General features: G+C 42.3%; 1 protein-coding gene across 1 annotated transcript in view; it reads right to left on the bottom strand.

Annotated features, from left to right (window-relative positions):
• AGBL1 (ATP/GTP binding protein like 1) overlaps window positions 1–498 on the bottom strand; it is a 268,169-nt gene extending 267,671 nt beyond the window's left edge. Inside the window, exon 1 of the mRNA XM_030498061.1 lies at window positions 445–498. Within this exon, the coding sequence (XP_030353921.1) occupies window positions 445–498 (54 nt within the window). The remainder of the gene's footprint in view (window positions 1–444) is intronic.
• Between the last annotated feature and the right edge of the window lie 21,075 nt (window positions 499–21,573).

Here is a 21,573-nt window from a genome sequence, read left to right as displayed (position 1 = left end):
AACATTACGCAACCAAATATTAAAGACAAGGAATTGAGAAGTAACACCTAGCAAAAAGAAACTGTAGAAAGAATATAGGGAAAACTAATTCAATGACTCTTAATGTATATGGACTTTTTTCCCAGTGGATCTCTGCTAAAGACACAGCACAAACTTTATATCTCTCAAAACCAGAATCCCATCATACTGGTTTTGGTCAATTATCAGTGTTAACAAACTTTAACTGCTCAGTACACATTTCAAGCTGGCATAAGTGAGCAATGCGAACAAAACTATCAGCAGAGGAATGAGACAAAAGAACAAGATGTGATCAGTGGAAAGATAAAGAAGAAAGAGGAGTCAGGTGGAGATGAGAGATTGGAGCAAACAGGCAGAGATTCACTTCTGAAGTGGGGACTCAAGGGACGACGGTCTGTGAGCACTGCTGCCTTTCTAAAGACTCACCTTACTTTTGTTGTTAACTAAAATCCACAGGGAAAGTGCACGTCTCATTCCCATCTCAGAGCTTGCCCATGCCCAGAGTGAGAACCTGCTGTTTCTATTCGTTACTACATTAACTCAACAAGCAGAGATCTCTGCGCTGAACATAAAAGTTCAGCCCTTTTATGAACCATGTTGAAATCAAAAGGCTTGGTATGATAGGATTACTGCTTCTTTCAGAGCCAAGACAAACAGAATATTTGGCTTTAATGAAATCCAGTAACTCTCGGTTCACCAAGTTATTGCTACCCTCACCTTAGAGAAGGAGTGTAAACTCGTGTTACTGGCTCAAGGGACCACACAGAGAGAAAAGACTGCAGTAGGGTTAGAGCGGTTCTGAACACCATTACTTCTAGGTAACGTATATAGTTTTAGTCATATTTTAATCTTGATAACTCATGTCTTTATTAATTAGTCCACAGTCCTGAGCTGTCTCAAGTCTCCCAGAGCAAACATAGAGCAACTAGAGCTCTGCTTCCAAGAGTTTCTTGGCATTTTTTATCATAGGGACTTAATAGTCAGGGCATAGGCTGTCAGGAGTGATGAGTATCCACCAAATTTACTGACTCCAGGAAGAGTTACTGTTCTCAGCACCTTTTTAAATATCAGGGTTGTCTAAATCAGACTGTCCTCTGGTTTTATCTTGCTGCCTCTCAGTATCCCTTTCCTCTGTAGGTGGATGGATTACACATTAAGGTTTCAGTAATGAAGTCTTCATTGATTTATGCTCCTATTACACTGGGTTGTTTATTTTAACTGATTGGATTGTGGGTTTCCTAAGCCATTAACACAAATAGTGATGACATAAGATATCCTCTGACTTTCCATGTGCTTTATCCAGGGACTTAAACGAACAAAGAACTTGAGGGGACATGAAAGATCAACCTTTAAAATGTGAAAATTAGAGCTGAGTGATATTGCCAAATATATTACCTGAGTATTTACTCTTCATGTTTTACCACTAAAACTCTGACTATGTTGGTTACCCCATCATTCCCCTTTCTCCAGAACACTAGAGAGGGAATTGGATGACTTGTGTGTTCGCTGAAACAGTGGATAAACCCCTAGTCCCATTACAAATTCAAACATATTTCCCACTTTGGTGTCACCACTGAACAATACAGAACACTGCAGAAGAACACAGTTCCAATTTATAACAGCAAGACAACACAGAAAAAACAACCTTGTTGTCTTGCAAGATGGCGACTTGCCTATCGAAAAGGAACAGCTCGAATTTTGATTAATTAGCTTGAGATTTTCAAAGTCATCAAAGATATGTGGACACTGAAATCCATTAGAATCAATTGTTTAAATTAATACTCATACCAAACTGTTTGTGGATGAATTGCCAACAAATCCATTCATAAAAAATATTCAGTAAATCTTTTTGAACAGTAAATACAAATGAGAAAATCATAACTTGTGCCTGATCTAAAAAAGATGAATAGAGTAATTTCTTTAATGCAAATTACTTACCCAGCTCTGGTTAAAATAAACACATCAGTTATTTTTATTGAAAGATACGTTTGATTGTTCAAGAACAAACCATAAGCAAAGAAAGAAGTAAAATTCCTCTTGCTAACTTTTTTCCATTCCTGCCAGCACTTTTAAATGTTAGATACAACATCTATACATGCATAGACTAATGAAGATGCATTCATGGTATATGGGTGGAATAAGAGCAGAGAAAAGTTCCCAGAGGCTCAAGTTAGATTACAAAATCACCAACCTCCTGAAGGATTTCATTAAAAGGATTTAAAGTTAGAGCCAAATTGTTACCTCTTAACAGCCTGTAGCTGCCTTTCATGCTGCCTTTCCGGCTTGCAGTTGGACAAAGGCTAAAGTAGCACAAATCATCACTTAAAATATCAGGCATGACTGTATTTTTGGCTGGAACCTCTCATCTTAGCCTTGCTTCAACAAAGCCTGCTGCCTTTCTCACCCAAGTGAGACTATCACAGGGCTAAGTTCAGACGCACTTAATCAGCTCCCAGCTGATAGTTACTTTCTTAGCCTTTTTCTGGGAATTAATCCCTAAAACATGGGGGCTTTGGTTAGCTTGGCTGAAGTTCCTCTTAGATAAACAGCAGGAGGACGGAGAAAGCCAGGAATGAAAAAATACCCCAGCGCATAGTCATTGATATGTTACAGGCAGCAAGTGATTAGGTAGTGACATTGGATTTGGAGGACAACAGCTTGATCCCAAGATCCTTCTGAGTGGAAGCTCAGGTTTTTGCTGACCTGTGATTAAACAGGGAAGGAGTTCCTGTCTCCTTGTCCTGCTCCTGGGAACACAGCAAGACAAGCTGTTATTTACTCAAGATTATAAAATTGCAACTAAACCACAGGAACAGGTAATCTTGTTTCGGCAGGGAAGTCTCCTGGGATTAGAAGACCCAATAGGTGGGATTTTTCCTGTCCCACCTGAAGGACAGCAGCTATCAGTTAGCGCTGGCTTAAAACAAAGACTTCCTATAAACTGAATCTTTTGTGTAGCTCTTGGGCTTTCAAGCCTTCTGCCCAAAGGCAAGTATTTCTCCAAATCAGACATGCAAACTACTGAGAGTGTTTGCTGTGATTCTATGCATTAATGCTGAAAGAAAGGAGGATGCCCAGAAAGAAATAAAACAGCATTATTAAAAAAAAAATAATAAAAAAATTGTGCAGTGTGGTATTCACTAATAAATATTTCATTTGGGGAAAGAAATACAAAGCAGTTATTCCAATCACAAAAATAATAAATGCAAAATTAGTCATTCCTGCAACACAATGCATAACGTGATTTCTACCAATACTCCTATTAAAATAATTGTCGAGTGTAACCTCTCAAAGCTGTGTGGCTGCTTAGGGAAAAAAACCCAACCAAACACAAAAGAGCCTGTTTTTAAAAGAAAGCTATTGCTGCACTGGGCTAACAAATGTCCAGACCTGTTTTTTTAAGGAATAGGTTGTCTAGTTCCAGGGTTTGTTTGTTTGTTTGTTTTTAAACAGCCATTTTCTAAATATCTACATAGAATTTGCTGTGTTCAAAATACATCCTTCCTTCTTCTCTTATCCTTAATAAATTTGCCCACACCAATAGCAGCAGTCAGAAAACTAACTGTCTGTGTAGAGACTTGCATCTGCAAGTAAAATTTCTCACTCTCTGCACTCAAAGCTTATTGAAGAGAAATGTGGGAGCAGAATTAATACCAGATAAAATCAAGACTAGGTTATGGGCCGAGCAGAATTAGTCCTCACTCTCTCATGAGACCTCCAGAAACTATTGGGCTGCTAATAACTGTATTAATGCTTAAATCAGAGACTCCCCTCCCAGTGTTCTGCTGCCAGGGAGGTAGAGGTGCATACCAGACCCAAATGCCAAGCACAGCCACTCACCACTGGCATTATGGATTTGCCAGCTGGATATCTTCATCCCACAGCTGACTATCCAGCCTTACAATAACTGTGAAGCCAGGTTTGGTGCCTTATGTTCTGTGCCTTGTCAGAGTAAATTGCTTTTTCTAATTCAAGTGGAGCTAAAAATTCGCACTTAAATAAGAGAGCAAAATACCCTGGAGAGTTTCTTGTCTGTGTGCTTCCATCCTCAGCCTCAATATTCAGCCAGCTAACCGTGATTTCTTCTGGTTGGGAGGGTATTATCTAGAGTGCTGGATGCATGGAGGTTTAGGAAAAAGGTAAAATTGTTATTTCTGAAGGGAAAAAAGGGGTTCAGGGGTCTATGAAATATCATTAAGCAACCTGGGAATAAAGGAGTATTTAAAATAAAGCAATTACAGTGTGAGTTTTGTTATCATTGAAACATTTTGTTACAATACTACCATCATCCAGCTTTAGAAGGATCCCAAGACGTTACAGTCCTGTTGCCTCTGTCCCCAAAACACCCATCCAAATGTCCTCAACACCACCACAGACATTTCCACCCTCTGTGATGAACAGTAAGTGCATTTCTTTGGCTTAATCTGGATTTCCTCTCTTGAAGAGTCACATAGGCCTGAACAAGACAGGAAATTCAAAGGAGACATGGTAAGGAGAGGGCCTATTTAAAGACTCAGAGCAGAGGACCTTGTTGCTTGGGTAGTGTCCTAAGTGACCTCTTTAATCCTGCAAGAAAGGCATTCACAGCTGTGGGGGATCATGTAGCCCTCAAACTGTACACAGGGCAGCCAAGGGGCCTCCCAGTACAAGGCACGTTGTCCAACACGTTCTTGCTCCTGTTCCTTAGAGACAAGTCTCTCTCACTGGTTCCCACACACCCGTGTGAGGCATGGCTAGAACTCCATATACCCAAGCACCAGCCATTTTCATTCCTGCTGATGCTTAACTTCAAGCCAGGCTCTATGCATCAGCCCAAAGCAGCAGCTGTGGATTTTATACCATGGAATATAGCAAATACACACAAAAAAATGTCCCTGCTGCAGTCAGGTGAGATAGTTTTTTCCATGGCCTGCAATGAACTGCAGGTATGTTTTTTCTCATCCTTGTTTGCACTTTGATGTGATAACTTGCAATATGTTTTTCAATAACACATCAGATCACTGCAGGGAATAATGATTACATACCCTTCACAATGGATGGCAGCTCATCCAGGTGATGGGGCAGAAGTAGTTCCTCAAAGCCAACTTCTAACATGTTATTGTACAGGGGTTTGCTCCTAGTCCTTGAGCTTCAAGGCTTCTTCTTGAAGGTTATATCCTACACTCTGTGGGACTGAACTACTTCAAAGCAAAGATGGGCAAATTTCAAACTTATATCTGAGCCTTCAAAATACTGAAGGTGTTGAGATGTAACAGCTTGGCCTGAGCTGATCTCTAGCCAAAATAACTTGGTGAATAACATGGCGGAAATCATCTGTGCCAAGGAATCCTACTATATTTAATGCAATAAATTGCCCTAACATAACACCTTTCATCACAGGATCACAGATATCTTCACAAATATTAATTAACACCTGTCCCACTGCCTTCCTCATCAAGAAGATCAGATTATTTGTCCCTTATTTTCTAGTGGGAAATACCACCCTGTGGTGGGAAATTCACTTAGTCAATGCCTAAGAGGATCAGTGGCAGAGCCCAGATAGCAATTCCAATAAAATGAAGCAGAAACATTGCACAGAAGTATTATAGCTCTCAGTCACACACTTACTTCCTTTTCTCTGTGGAGGCAAGTCCTTTCCTGAGATCACCCTTCTCCTTCCAACTTCCCAGGAGGAAGTGCAGCAGGAAAGACCTATGCCCTGCAGGGAATCCTAATGCCAGACTGGGAAAAGGAAGGGCAACCCACCACCAGTGGGTCCTAGCCCTGTTTACAAAGCAATTCATCCTTGTGCCCAAGGACAAGGGAGATGCTACATACAGGAGTTAAGCAGCACACAGACCATGACCTGCCCCTTTTCCAAAGGATGTTTTACCTTCTGAGTCACAAAGACTTCAAGGTGTTTCACCTCACTTCAGAGTATGGTTGTTCATCATGTCTGTGCCACACCACTAGTGTGTCTCACTAATGAGATGTATTGACATCCAGATATCTGCAGGAATTATGCCCTGATATACTGTAGCATCCTGGATACTGTTGGTAAAGTAATTTGCTTTTTTCTTTCTTTCTTTTTTTCGTGCCAAAGTTGTCTCTATGTTCTCAAAGAAAAGATTGTCCTTGTGCAGAAGTTCCTTCTGAGATGAAGTTCGTTTGTGTCACTTGCTCCTCTCACTAATGCATCTCTAATAGAGCAATTACTTTATTATGCAGAACCTGTGGTAAAACACATTATTATGTAACCTTAAAACGCTTCTGTCAGGTTGGAAGTGCTAAAAGAATGAGGAAACTTTGAGATAAATCAAACCACACGATATTCTGCAAAAGGCTTTTAAACTTTCTTTTGAATATTTCTAATGTTCTTTCTGTAATTTCTACTGCAGATAAATTCTCTCAGGTTTCATCTCTTATTTCACAATAAGTTACCTATGACACCTAAAGGTTTTGTCTGGATTTAATGTTATATCGTCTTTTTTTCCTCTTTTTAATCTATTTTTATTTTAATGCCAAAATTATCCTAGCATATGTCTTTCACACTCTTTTCATAAGTTTCTCTAAGGCATTAACCATTCTTGCACAAAGATGTCTATATGCATGTAAGCACCTACTATTTATTGCCATTTCTTATTCCTATGTTTTATATTACTTTAGCTGTTACTGAACTATGTAGAAGTATTAATGTTTTGTTCAAATGCCACTCTGTTACAGCTACTTAACACAACTGCCACCCAGACTTAATAGGGAAGGATCTGTTTTTTCCATTCAGCTGGAGTTTTCTTTTCCACTACTAAGGACAAAAGAGCAGCATAGAACATGCTACTGCCTTTCTTTGTGAGATTTTATGGGTGTCAGTCCAGAGAACGCTGTCTTTCAAAGCAGCAGCACATTTCAGAATTGATCAAGTTCTTTTCAAGCAATGGCATTTCTAAAAGTACAGGTGAGTCTGGAAGATCCTTGGAAAATTTCCGGATGTACTGTTTAATAAACCCAGAGATTTTGGATGCTGTAGTAAACGTGAGTATGTGCATGTGGAAATAAATAGCTATAATGAAGATGCTGCTATCCCTGCCTTCTCTGGGGTGTTCCTGCTCAGGCTAGGCATGATAAAGTCCTAAGTCTGCATATCTAACCTCAGTCTGCCATGGCACAGCCTAGGATAACACTGTGTTCAGTCTTGTCTTCTCCCTGTATTCCAATGTTAGCGCTCTCATTTGCTACACATTAGTCTGACATCGACTTGTACAAGCTGAAAAAAAGGATCACTATGAAGTACATTCTGGTTTAGAAATATACCAGTCCTTTCTCTTGCCAAGACTATTGCCCTTGCATGTCAATCCACCTCACTTACAAAAGTGCTTTCTGGAACAGCAATGAAAATGCCTTTAATCAATCAACATTTAATACAGCTGATTGAGGTATGAGCAATGGAGACAAATGGCTAATAACTATTGTTAGTAGCAGCTTATTTTCTTATAAGATAGAATCTGAAAGTGAAAATGATGAACCTATTTTTCTCATCCACTGTAAGTGAAAAATCAAACAACAAACGAAACTCGGCATTCACAATGAATAGCAAATTCTGCTTCGAAATTCTAATGACTCAAAGTATTATTACTAGTAATGTAAAGCAGAACATCTGGTTAGCTGCATTGCTAAGACCCATCTGTCTAGATTTAAACAGCAATCTCTTAAAAGCAAAGCCCTCAATTCTCTGAAGAAAACTGCCAATATTTTAAAGGTATGACAGGGGCTGTCATTTTCCATCCAGAAGGTAACAAAGCTTTTTAGTATCTTTAGTCTACACTCCATGCAAGACACCCAGCAGCAGCAAGCCAATGCCTTAATGTTAAAGGAAGACATGTTTGGGGCTTTATTCAGCCGTTGTTACTGCAATTCAGTAGCTCGGAAGCACTTGCGAGCTAAGTGCTGGTCAGTCAAGCTAAAAGGCGTTTATTAGCTCAGTGAATGAACCCACTGCTGTGTTCACACTCCAGGAAAACGTGACAGGAGTGAAAGTCTAAAACATAAGCTCACTGCCCTCTCAGAGGCTCCTGAGTTGAGACCCAGGCTAAGGAAGATTATTATTAATCTTATTCATTATTATTAATGAAGATATTATGAAGCAAGAGATGAGAGAGAGCTCTTACTCCTACCAGTGTCTTTTTCTGGTGCTTCTGCAGTGTAGCATCTGCTGTGCTGGTGTCTGATGGACAGCACTAACCCAGCATATCCTGACCCAGGAGGCAAGGAGCACAGCGTCCCCCCGATGTGCCCTTCTCTACACACAGTTTAGCTTCACTCTACTGAGATCCCCTGTGGACTCCATTGAACCGGTCTCCAAGGGTCATCTCTCCTGAGACACACACGAATGGGCTGAGTATGTGATGGCATAGGATTCCTGTGAAAAGAGGGGACCTTTGGCATAAGCCATGTGTTCTGCTGCTGGCACAGCAATGAGAGGGACCTCTGATCCCTCCATAGGCCAACACTTGTCTCGCTGAGATCTGGGCAAATGCAGTCATCATGTCATGGTGGGCTGATCTCTGAGAGAAAGGTGAATTCTTCAATGAGTACCCAATAAGAGATATGGTCTATGCATCCATTGCCAGCATGGAGAGACTGCCAGGAAGCAGTTGTGTCCTATTTTACTCAAGCATGTTCTCAAGGAGACCTGCTGGTGTAGCAGTGCTTTACAGGCTTTGTTAGGACACAGCAGGGGAGCCCAGCTAGGAAGATTTCCAGCTGTTTGATCAGCCATCCACTCAGACAATCACCTTTTAGACAAATCCCTCCAGAGCCTGCAGACAGGAAGATACAGCTGCTGCTGCAGGAGCTTTGGAAACAAACCACTCATAAGCATGTTTTCACCTCAGAGAGCAAGTTGGTTAATGCATCTCTACTTCCAGCTGTCCCTTGAAATCTCTGTGCATTATGGGGAGATCAAATGACCTTAGTCCTATTGGAAGTGAGACTGACAAAGAAAAACAGAGCCAGGCATACATTCTGGTTCCCATTTTTCATCTCCAGCTCTCTCTCTACTTGCAGAACTTTAGCATGGAGAAGAGGCCACTCAAAACCAAGAGGAGGCCAGATAAATCAGGGCACTAATGCTGCTTTCCCCTAGCCTCTCCAGAAACTGCCTCAATGTAAATGGCACTGGCTTATTCCGGGAAAAATGGGGGGTCAAGAGAGGTAGTTCAGTTTGTTCCTCTGACTTCATCAGATCAGCATTTTAATCATAGGGAAAGATCAGGTGGACCATTCTCCCTCCTCCCCTCTTTGCAGTGCAGACAGGCGGGCATTCACCATGCCAAGCAAACTGCTTATGGAAGGATCTCTTTCTCTCCCTGTCATGCTCCTTGCTTGCCAGGTTAATCCTGAATAAAATGGAGGGCCAACTTTATCTTCACCGTAAATCTGGTACTTTGGCCTTTCAGCAGGATCCCGCAGAAAAACAGAGGATGGCAGAGGATGACAGGCATTGCACTGATTTCACCCGGGCTGCACAAGCGTCATCTGCTCATGGACTAAATTGTTCCACTCCTTGATGTAGAAAAAAAGGTAAACTAAGGCTCCTTTTGCCTTGACTTGACAGATGAGTTTTATCTCCATTTACTGACCATATGGATAAATCTGGAGGCACAGACATCAAATGAATTTTATGGAGTTCATAACAGTCCTGAAATAATGCCCAGGACTCCTGCTTTAGCTGTCAGTACACCATCATTCTCATTTGAAAGGAAGGGAATAGGTTGCAGAGAGTGCAGTAGAGCAGATGAGCCCAGGGGAGAAGAGTCTGTCTCTGTTTACTACAGGGATCAAATTCCCATTGGGCCCAGTGGGAAGCCTCTGCCTGTAAATTACACCAAAAATTAATGTGCATAAAAGGCTCCATAGAAGCTGATTGCAGTAAAACGCAATGCTGTGGTGTTTCCGTGGCTCTAGTGTCAGAAAAACACACTTTTCGGTTTCAAAGCATCACATGTTGAAAGGGGGAAAAAAGCCCAGATATCTTCGGTAGAGTAGTTATTTCTCCCACAGGACTTCTGTGTCAGAATTACTCAATTTTCTAATAAGAATCATCATGAAAGTTTTGCTCTTCTCATTAATTCCACCTCAACTTACAGCACCTTTTATAAATAAGGCTGTGTTCTTCCAGGAGAACAGACCATGAGGAGAAAAAAACCCAATCTTGTTCTCTAAACCCCTTAAGGAAAGGAGCTTTAGCTTTGCTCATGGAGTTTCTTGTCAAGCAGATGTTAACCTATCAATCAATAGCTGGTCTAAAACATTAAGTCTCTTTTTTGTAGCTTAGTAGTGCCCGTGGCCAGAAGAATCTCTCCTATGTTAACTTTGTCCTCTCTAGAAGACATCTTATGAAACTAGTGACAAAATCTTGATTTCTGAAACCTTGGTTTCTTTATAATATGGTAAGTCTCCACTCAGTAAAACAAATGCTGTAACAGCGCAACAGATCAAAAGGAAATACTAAGTCATATGAATATGAATATGGTGTGTCTCCATTGACCTGTGGAGGAGGATGACTGGATTTCCCTTATTTTAAGGGGCATTCTTCATCACATTAGGCTTTCCTTTCCTATACTGTCTTCCCCTTATGAAAATGCAAAAGATTATCCAGTTCTTGGACATTTGAATCTTCACCCAAAGAATGCACCTAGGCTGTATTTAGGTCAACTTCTCACAAAAATGAAACAATCAGAAAAAAAATAAGAATTATATATATTTTTAATTATAACAGAAAATGTCTACAAATATTTGAGGGTGGTTTGGATTGATGTTCTTACATCAAAGTCATCTTTAAACTCTTTTCTGAACTTAAGCCGTCTCTTCTGAAACAGCAGCACAGCAGTGCTTTCAGTTACACAGCTAGCTTCCAGGATTGCAGGCACTAATGACCCACCATCAGTATGTCAACTGAGCTGGACAATTTAGTTGTATGAGAATATACCCTATAGCTCCCCACTAATGCTCATTCCTCACCTCCTGCAGCAAACTTGGATTTGTCAATGGGGAGAAGGGAGGCTGTCTGGTGAGATTGCTTTGTATTGTTCCTGGTTTCCTTGGGAGAAGGTTATAGCTCCCTTGCAAGGCACATGCCTCACCCATTTCCAGGCACATTCTGGCCTCACAATTCCCTGAGGACCAAAATCAGCCTGCTTTGCCCAAAAACCACAGCTCCTCATCCTTTTCCTGAGGAGATGAGCAGCAAAGCGGGCATGCAGAATGGTCCCAGCTGATGGATCAGCACCTTTATCCTATGGCCCATTGGGCCCTGTAGGCAAACAGGTGCAAATAGACTATCTGTGAGACAAGCACTTATTAAAAGAACAGGGAAAGGCAAGAGGGAATTATTTTCTATCCTGATCTGGTGAGAAGAACATAGTCATGAGGCTTGAGTCTCCCCAGGAGCATGGCTTGTCCCATGAGGAGGTACTAGCAAACACTGCCTTTCTTCTGCACTTCCCACTGACTCCTCCTGCAGAAGGAGGGGCTTTTACCTGTGCTTCTAGAGGCATAAATCCAGTCCAAATTTCATCGCAAGAGTAGTGACGATACATGTTGTGTTATCTAGCCTAGCACAAACGGGAATGATAACACAGAGGAAGCATCTCTATGATAGCAACAACTCCAGGAGCAATTTTCAACACTGCTATCCCAGACCAAGTGACAAAAAAAATCCCTGCCCATGTCTTAAATTCCTGGTACATGTATGAAATGTTTTTCTTCCTGTTAACACACACCAGTAACCTCTCTTCTGGTGTCAGTAGACACTGCTAAAGTTAACCATTATCAGCCCATACATTTTTCAATACAAGTAACTTTGTTTCTGCAATTTTTGCTAAATGTAATGTAATAAACTTTAATTCAAAGATGTTCATGAACATATTTTCTACCACAGACATTTTTTCCCCATTATAGATAAAGCCAAAATGACTGGACCAATGCATTGGACAGAAGAATGTGTTGAAAAGATCTCAGAGCCATCAAAACAAAATGCAGCACAATACACTGAAAATATGATTATGCTATATGAAGAAATATAAGCAAGGTCTATTCAAGCAAACACCTCTCTGTATGAGAACATCTCTTCATATATTTCACAGAGGGAAATTATTGAAGCCTGAGAAAAGGAGAGGGTGGAAATTTTCCATTGACATAAAAATAGTGATGTGATGTATAAATTAATCTATAGGCATACGAACCCCCTATGGAAGCTAGATAACCACTAATAATTATTCTTGACTTACAAATAGATAAGCAGATGCATTTGAATATATTTTCATACTATATGTGAAAAACAAGCATTTAAAAAAATGCATATACTTCCTTACCTTATGTATTTTAATGTGTGTTTATATCTATAATGCAGCAGTTGTACAAAAATACACAACATAAAGCTGTTTGACATGGTATAATGTGCCATTATATTACATCCAAATAGCCTAAGTTAAACTGCCTGGCCATGAGAACAGAGTCAGGCCCTTGGCAGCTAAGAAGCAGAAGCGTTAAAGCATTCATGATGTTTCATTTGCCCCCCTGGAGTAACTGCGTTTTTTAATTTCATGACAACTTGTTTTATTTCACAAAACCTCTGCTTCAGGATGAGCAATGTCTGCTGCCAGGAAAACCACCCTGTATAGCTTTGTGTCCTCATCATTTAGCATGTGGTTCTGTGCATTATTTATCATGCGGAATCCAGCCCTTCACTGAAAACTAATTATTCGTTTACTCCTCGAGGTTTTTTACTGTGTTGTCACCAGAACTTCAGATAATTCTTTTCCCAATATTCATTTCCTGATTTCTCTAACACTGATGTGAGGCATGGAGGGATTACTATCCATTTTACATATTAATAACTCAGATGCAGAAGGTTATAATCCATTTCTCCAGACCTGCATTCAACTGATTTGGCAACATGGCTATCCTGTCACATTTGCATTTCTGCAAGAAGGGAGAAAGAGGTCTCCAGGAACATTCACGACAATCTCATTTGTCCTCCAAGCGCAAGCCATCCTAGGCAAGGATGAGAGGCAGCAGAAGGCAGACTGAAGCCCACTTTCCTGTTCTGCTGAGATCCAGATTGCAACACACTCTTTTGCTCAGTCCAGGCTTAGTTGCTGCCACTCAAATCAGTCTCCGGGTACATTTTGCACCCCAAGGTCCCAAATTCTCATTAATTCAGTTGCAGAAAATTCTGCATAACCCAATGGGAGGCATTTTCAGAGGAGCTGGCATTGTGCTCAGAGAAACAGCTGCCACCAGCCTGGGGACAGAGAGTGAAATCCTGGTCCCAGCTCAGCTGGTGGAAGGGTTTCAGCAGAGACCAAGATGTACTTCAGCTTCCTCTGAGGGCTTTTAGTGTTCTGCACTGATTCACAAGAGTGCCAAACCTCAGTATTTCTTCTGTGGCCTGGCAGGAATTTGGGGTTAATGCATGCATGCTAGCTTACATTCTTCTTTCTTGCTTAGCAGTGCCCCATGGTGGTGAGCCAAGGATTGTAAGGAAAGGTTCTGGGTTATCTTTAGGTTCTCCTTGGACAGGGAGAAGATGACAGTTGAGGTGGGGAAAACAAGCAGTGTCCCCAAAAGCTGGGGTGGGGGCCTGCACTACCTCTATAGGATTGTTTGCAAAGAATTACTCCTTTCCTTCCACAGTTAAAGCAGAAAACAAGCTCATGCAGCATAAGTGGCTTTGGCAGTAGAAACATGAAATTGCTGCTGCAGGTCCCAGTGTTTCCCCGTGAATGGTTTCCCCTTGAACTCTATATCCAAGTGTCTCACTGCCCTGACTGCACTGCTTTTGCTGCTCCAAAGCTAGAATGGTATTTGTAAGCAATAGGGCACTAAGTCTGCTGTTGTTCACCTTGGGTACAACAATCTCAGTAAAATTCGTTTAATGAACCACATTAAAATGGCCATCTGGTTTTGTGTTGATTTTTGTTCCCTCTAAGGCTATTCCACTAAGTTCTGCCTGCCAAACTGCCTCCCAAAACTACAATTCCAAACTTCCAGCACCTCCATTCCCAGCCCAAACCAGTGGGCATGCTGCTCGCTGAGCAATTCCTGGGATTTTTTGCACTTATTTTGCTCGACGCCAGGAATCTCAGCAGCTCTGCTGACAGAATAAGTACAAGGATGCAGAGGAGACAAAAGCATTTTGCAAAATATGTTTATATTCATTGTCACTGGAGCAGCATAGATATCTTCCCACTTGTCTTTAGGATAACAATAGAACTACCTTGTCAGCCAGCCAGCAAAACAGCTCAAAAGAGGCAGCGCAAAGGTTCAAGTTAGCAAACAGTGGATCTCGTATCTGTTCGCTGCTGGGTACTACAGCCATTCAGAGAGGAATCCCTTTACACAAACAACATCCTCCACTGATACATAAGATTTTCACCTCTTTCTTTTCAAACTGTAGTGTTTGGGAACCTGTGCACACTACGTGTCCAACATCAGAGGACACAGTTTGAGCCAAAGATCTGCCAACGGCCCCAGGGGTTGTCAGCTTTGCAGAATACGTGAACAGGGATCGTGGCTTTGGGAAGCACGTGAAAATCATGCTGAGAGCCAACAGGAAGTCTGGGAGTCCTCAAGCGACACGATAGATGCTGCCATGGAATAAGGAGATGTTCTCAGGAGTAACCAAGGCAGGCTCCTGTCTGGGCCTGGCAAGCAAGGAAGAGAGCAGGGAAAGAATCAAAATGCTTCTTATTTAGCTAGCTGTTTAGAGTGTGGAGTGAGATGAGGGCCAAGACAAGCAGGAGGAAGAGTTAGCATGCTCTACAGTCTCAAGGGATTCAACAGTCTGGGGCACAGTGAAAGATGCTGGCTTCAGTTTTCTGTTGTTGTACTTAGCAACTAACAGCCGCTTTTAACTAACAAACAGCCAGATACCTGCTCCTGGCATTAAAATAAACAAGATCTCTTACTGCGTGACATCGACCTCCTCACCTTGCATCCAGCTCTGCTGTCTTTCATACACGGACACTGCAGTACCTAGGCCAAGGCTGGGCTGGTCGTTACTCACCCTGCTCCTTGGCCACAGCATGACAGATACAAACATTCTCCCCATGTATGGTTTTTGATCAGGGGTAAAAGGCTGACATTCCATTTTACAGGCAGCCTCCTAATGCAAAATCCAAGAGAGATTTTGTTTATTTTAAAGCTGCACCTTGTAAGCAATGAAGCACTTTTTACCTAGAGATCTGAAATGTCACGTCTTGCCTGCAGTGACACTTTGGTGACAAAATTCAGCTGCACTTTGAAAGCAGTTTTTTACCTTTCACCTTGTCACTTTTCAGAACATCTGTAACACGCTGCACTTTTGAGCTGTCTTTGGAGGATCACGCTCCTTCATAGCACTGATCGCACTGGGAACGGTGTTGAAGAACTCTTTCCTTGACTAGAGCAGGAGTTCGGTTATGAAGTCCATGGTGTTCCAGTTTTGTTCTGCTTGACACCACCCTTAGTAAAGCCAGGCTGTAAGACTAGGAGTAAAAGAGGCTATGCCAGGAGGAGATGGGGCATATCACTCCCTTGGCTGAAGGTGATAGACACTGTCTCTGTGGGGTCATTCCTCCAACTAAGAATAATAATCTGTGCCAGTGCTTGAAAGGGAGGAAGAAACTTAGTCCTGTGTGAGTGACTGGAGGAGAAAGGGTGGTTTTATTCTTAGGTTCATAAAGACTGGCTTTGTGGCTAAATGTTCCTTCATTGTTCACCTGAAAGCTTTCTGCATACAAAGCAGTATTATATGCTAACAGAAATGGAAAATACACAGCAATATCCTGCAGAATAGCCTGCTGTATGCAGCAGACATATTCTCCATGCCCAATAAAAGATTATGAACCAGCACCGACAGTCCAGCAGGACACAAAAACAAAACAGCCATGTTTTGGACAGCTGTTACAGAAAATAACAAAGTGTGGAGAGATGGTATCAGCAAAAGCAAACATCAACACAAGTATTATTTCCCAGGCCAGTGCTTTCCAACTGTGACAAGTAAAGGTGTTTTTTATCACCTGATTTTTGTAGCAGAGATAGGTGATGGCGTTACAGAGTCATGGTGGCAATGTTTTGGCTGGAGGTAGGGAAAGGAGGTGAATCAGGTCATACGGGTGTTGTTATTGTCATCAACCACCTACATTCTGTCCTCTAGCACTTAGACGTCTGCATCCAATCAAAAATACAAGAAGAAAGCCTTTTGCTTTTCTCTAAGTGAATACAGAACTTTTGGAAACAAGGGTATCATACCAAGGTTAGATTCTGTAATACCAGGGTCTCATGCTGTGCTACCTTGTGATTTACCAATACCACCACCCGTTTCATCTGCAGCAGCTTTGTCAATGAATCACATATGTGATTTTAAGCTACAGCTTCCAATTTAATCCTGAGCCTTCTCCAGTTCAGTTCCAAATTATTCAGAGAGAACCAGGACAGTTAATGTTAGAGAGAAGAAACAGGAGCTATACACTCAGCTCTCAATTGTCCAAAGTAATAGGGAGAGGACTACAACTTCAAGACAGATAAAATGTGATCTAGTACAAAATATGCATTAAATAAGTTTTAAGAACATAGGGCAAGCAAGTCATACTGCTAACAAATAAAAGGACAGTAGGACAACTTTCTTTGGTGTGCCAGTTTACCTGCAGAACTCGCTGCCATAGAGGGCCATGGAGGGCAAGGCAGAGTTTTACAATAATAAAAATAAATAAGAAATAATAAAAATAAAAAGAAATAAAAGTTGTTGACAAAACAACTTTTTGGACAGAAGTTACATAAGCTTGAATCAAAATGCCAAGGCTGACCAGCCCCACCAACTATAGTTGTGAAGCCAATTGCGTATCATGGGGGTCATGGGGATTTATAACCTGCTCTACACGCTTGCAGCTGGTCACAGTGACCTTTTGAGACATGGGGCTGAGAGACATGAATCTTTGGGCTGATCTGGGTGGGTAAGCCTGGTTTACACACCTTATCCCTCATTTTCTGCTTCTGCAATGTGCAAGGTTTCACCAGCACATGTTACAGTAAGCGGATGCTGCTGCCATGGGGCTCTGAACAGAACAGATGACTGTCATTTCACCATAATTATCTCAAAACTGCTTTTTATGCAAGCAGCTTGTTTTGGCAAAGCAATTTCTACCCACCTCTCATGACAAAATGATGGCTTGTGAAAGCATGGCTTCCTTCCCAAAACACACACCCCATTTCTTAGGGTAACTCATGCCTCAACTTAGACATTTTATCCTGCAAGACCAGGAGGAGCGCATCCATGCTGGGAGAAAACAGAACCAAGGGGATCATCTACAGGCAGAGGAAGAGATACCTCTCCTTCATCCTCCAGCAGAGACCATCCGACAGGTATGATCCTGGACTGGGACACTTGCCTGTGCTACTCGGGAGCATTCACTGAGCACACCCAGTGAGGCCAGTGCCTCATTGATCTCAATGTCAAGAGTTTTTGTCACTTCCCCGTGAGTGCTCAAGGGTCCTGTTGAAGTCAAGTTGCCAGGGAAGAACTTGCTGCTTCCAGGCAGATCTGTTTACTCACCCCCCTCGGCCCTCGGAATAGTGGCATGCACTGGTCTTGCCTCCTCACAGACTGACAGCACTGTCAGGTCCCATTCATTGCAAAGCAGCCTATTCCTCACACCTCCCTCGCTCCCCCACTGCACGCAGTGAGATTTGGGGAGCTGAGCCTCTGCCCTCATCGGTGGTTGATGCATAGCAGTAATTGCCAGCGTTTGCCTCTGAATAGTGAAACTTCATCTCAAAAAGGCTTTTTAGGGTGAGAGGTGCAGGTCAGGACTCCTGCATTTAGAGGTGTTTAGAGACAAGCCAGTGTGGAGCTTGTACGAACAACCTCAGCCCAACAAGTCACTGCTGGTGAATTAAAGAGGAAAACAAGCCCAAGCGCCTCTCTCATTAGTTCAAGCTGTTCTTACCTGGAGGGTGGAGAGAAGGACTTGCAAGCCACTGGCTTCTTGTTCTGCCATGCTGCTCCCCACTCACACTTCCTCTTTCTAGCAGCAGACACAATGCAGCAAGAAAGCAAAGCTGCCAACTTGCCTTGCTGCTGCCCCTGCGCCGTTTAAGAAACGAAGAAGCTAAACACAGATCCCCAGACACATGCACACTGCTACCACCAATAATCACAGCAATGCAACTCTAGACCTCAGCAGGAGAGATAAATGTACCCCCTCCCTCCGAGCTCTCCCACTGTGATGAGAAGATTAATCCCTATATAAAGAATCCTAGGGATTAAGTAAAGTGCTCAGGAAAGGTCTGGGTGCTTGGTGTGTGGCAGGGGGAGTGTGGGGAGCGTGGCAATAGCAACAAGAAAGCAGAAGAGCTACAAACCTCAAAGAAAGCCAGGGAGAAGGGAGGGAGCAGGCTGGCTGCCTGACAGGCATTCCCAGCTGACCTGCTGATCCGTTCCAGACCCTGCGTGGACTCGTCTCCATTTGACTCAGCTCCAGTGAAATCGGAGACCCGGAGAAGGCAGAGCAGAGGGAGATGCCCTCGGTCTTAACGAGTGCTGACAACGAACGGAAGATACACCCGGCATGAGGGGCAGGTGGAGCTGCTTCACCCGTCCTCAAGGAGGGTTTTTGGCTTCCAATCCAATGGTTCTCCTGAGCAGCAGCCACTGTGTCCATAGGCAGTGCCCACAGGGCAGGGAGAGCCTGCAGAGGGGCATCCCATGGCTGCACAGCAAAGGGCAGGGAGGAAATCCACCTGCACAAGTTTGGGGGAGAGTTTGCTTCAAGGGCCACTGCAGTGATTCACATCTGCCTATCTCTGAATACAAGTACAGTGTAACAGAGCCTAGTTCACACCCCGGTCCACAAGACACACGTAGTACAGTTGTAGTTGTAGCTCAAATTCCTAGGAGGGCACGGAGTCCACTTTTAGCTTCAGCTGAATGATATCAAAGGACTTGGTAAACAAGGAGGAGCAGGTATAGAAGTTGCGTAGAGGGTTAGATGAGAATTTCCAGCAAAACATTTTCAATACGAAAATGCCAATTAGTCCAACACAAACATGTTTTTTTAAGGATGCAGTGATTTCACTTTAGTTTTCTTAACACCAGAATGGCATTTTTGGTCCAAGAGACATCACTCCAGGCTGGTTTGAAGGCTGACAGTGGAGGAAATTACTTGATATTCAGAAGACAAAGGTTAGATCTTGTCTTTCCAATTTGGGGACATAAATTTAAGTCTTTTACCTCTCAAATAAGTACTTTATTCTGAGGTGGGTATGTTTAGCCCCTCCAGTAAAAGCTTTTCCCGTATGAATGAGTAACTAAGGATTTTTGAAGCAGCAACATGAACCTTGGTCTCTGGGCACAAGACAGATGCTTACAGAACTCAGTAGAACACATGGACACACTAAACAGGCAATGTGCACACGCTTTTCTTTGCTGATGTCAATGAAGAAATAACAGACTGGAGAAAAACTCTAATCTCCTAAGAAACAGTTAAATGAACAATAAAACACTCTAGTCTTGGCCAAGGACTGTTTTCAGGTGATGATCATTATACCCTGCAGAACTTTCATTGATCAAGTGCTTTAGGCAAATGGTAAGACAAATCCTCCCCAGCTCAGCCCAGCAATGTGTGAACAAGTGGCACAGCATGACATTCCTTGGTTTCTGTGTGTGCCAGCAGGGTCCCAGGATGTCACTACCAAGTTATAAAATAAACCAGCTTAAAATATCTTTGCCATAATTATGGAGACGTATCAGTCCCTTCAGAGACAATGCCATGAGGACCATTGATTGATCGACAAGATGCTCTTCAGACGATGAGGCAGAATAAGAAAAGAAGGTATATGGACTTCTTTCCTGTGGAAATTCGGGTTGAGAGGTTTTAGTTTTCTTAAAAAAAAGTTTGATTTCAATTAAAAAAAGTAATAATCTGCCAAGCTCCATGAAATGTCACATTTTAGATAGAAAGCTTGTGTTCTTCCATTGGAGCACTGAATTTTGGCCATTTTGGGTGAGCTCTATGGCTATTAAAAATGGGTTGAGTTAAGGACAGGGGAGATCACTCACCAATTACCATCACAGGCAAAACAGACCCAACTTGGGGAAATTAGTTTGATTTATTACCAATCAAATCGGAGTAGGATATGAGAAATAAAACCAAATCTTAAAACACCTTCCCCCTACACGTCCCTTCTTCTCAGGCTTAACTTTACTCCTGATTTTCTCTACCTCCTCCTCTCCAGCAATGCAAGAGGATGGAGAATGGAGGTTGTGGTCAGTTCATCACACGTTGTCTCTACCACTCCTTCCTCCACAGGAGAAGGACTCCTCACACTCTTCCCCTGCTCCAGCATCAGGTCCATCTTGGAGCCAGCTGGTGTTGGCTCCATCGGACACAGAAGAAGCTTCTAGAAGCTTTTCGCAGAAGCTACTGCTTTAGCTCCCTCCCCTATCAAAACTTTGCCACGCAAACCTGATACAGCTTTGGGGTTTCTTTCACCTCAGTAGTATATAGCAATAAAACCTAATAGTATACAATATACAAGGAGGGGAGAGAACCAAGGGAATGCACGCACGGTGTCCTCAGATGTGCTGGGTAGGAGATGTGCATGGGTTTTATGAGCAGTGCTAACACACTATGTCTTTTGCAAATTAGTACACTGACAGAAAATTACTTCAAAGCTAATTAGAAGCTGTTTAAAGGAGCTCTTCCACTTTGTTGCTTCATTTTCTTTCTTGTGACAATTGTACTTGTCACTAGAGCTGTGTAGAACTATTGATTCCCACTGTGTGGATTTTCAGAAGGCAAGTGAGAGCTGATGAATGCAGGCAGGCAATGACTGCAGGCAGCCTGGGTGCCCTGCATCCTCTCTCCTTCCACATCACAGAACCAGATCCCCCAGTCCTCTTGCATTAGAATGGGTCATAAACATCACATGGTGATCACCTCTCCTTTTTGTGTCATACGATGCTAGATGAGTATTTCGCTTTCTGCTCTACTTAAAACACAGCATTGGCCTCTGTTACAGGATTCTATCTTCTCTAAGCCCTTTACCTCAGCCCAGTTATCTGATTCTTCCTCTCCATGTGAAGAAGCTTTAGAAACAATTGTAAAAATTTCACTGCAAGTATGTCAGCCCAAGAGGACTTGAACACCAACAACAAAGCATGGGGGAGAAAGTCTCTCGTGCTTTAAAATTTTGACATAGACAGTTTGGTTGTGCCCAGATAGGAAAAAAAAAAAAAAAAAAAGCATTGTATAACACAAAGGTCTGGAACCTGCATTTAATTTGAAAACTAGATACAATGAGAAGAGTGATTAACAAATAAAATGCCAATGAAAGATCCCAAAAGTGACAGTCATGTTTACAATGGTGTATGATGTATAGCAAAACCACTTTGAAAGCAAATTCTCAGCTATAAATCACAGAGGCTTCTAATTATTCACTATTCCAGAACCATTTCTTCCAAATTTTGCTGAATTTCTAATTTTGTTGTTAGTTTCTAAGAATAGGTCCCTCACCTCAACACAGAGAGGCTGGCTAAAT

This window comes from Strigops habroptila, chromosome 9, assembly GCF_004027225.2.
Source record: "Strigops habroptila isolate Jane chromosome 9, bStrHab1.2.pri, whole genome shotgun sequence".
Lineage (NCBI taxonomy): Eukaryota > Metazoa > Chordata > Aves > Psittaciformes > Psittacidae > Strigops > Strigops habroptila.
The sequence above is the reverse complement of the archived record's forward strand: the minus strand, read 5'-3'. Positions and strand labels throughout refer to the sequence as shown.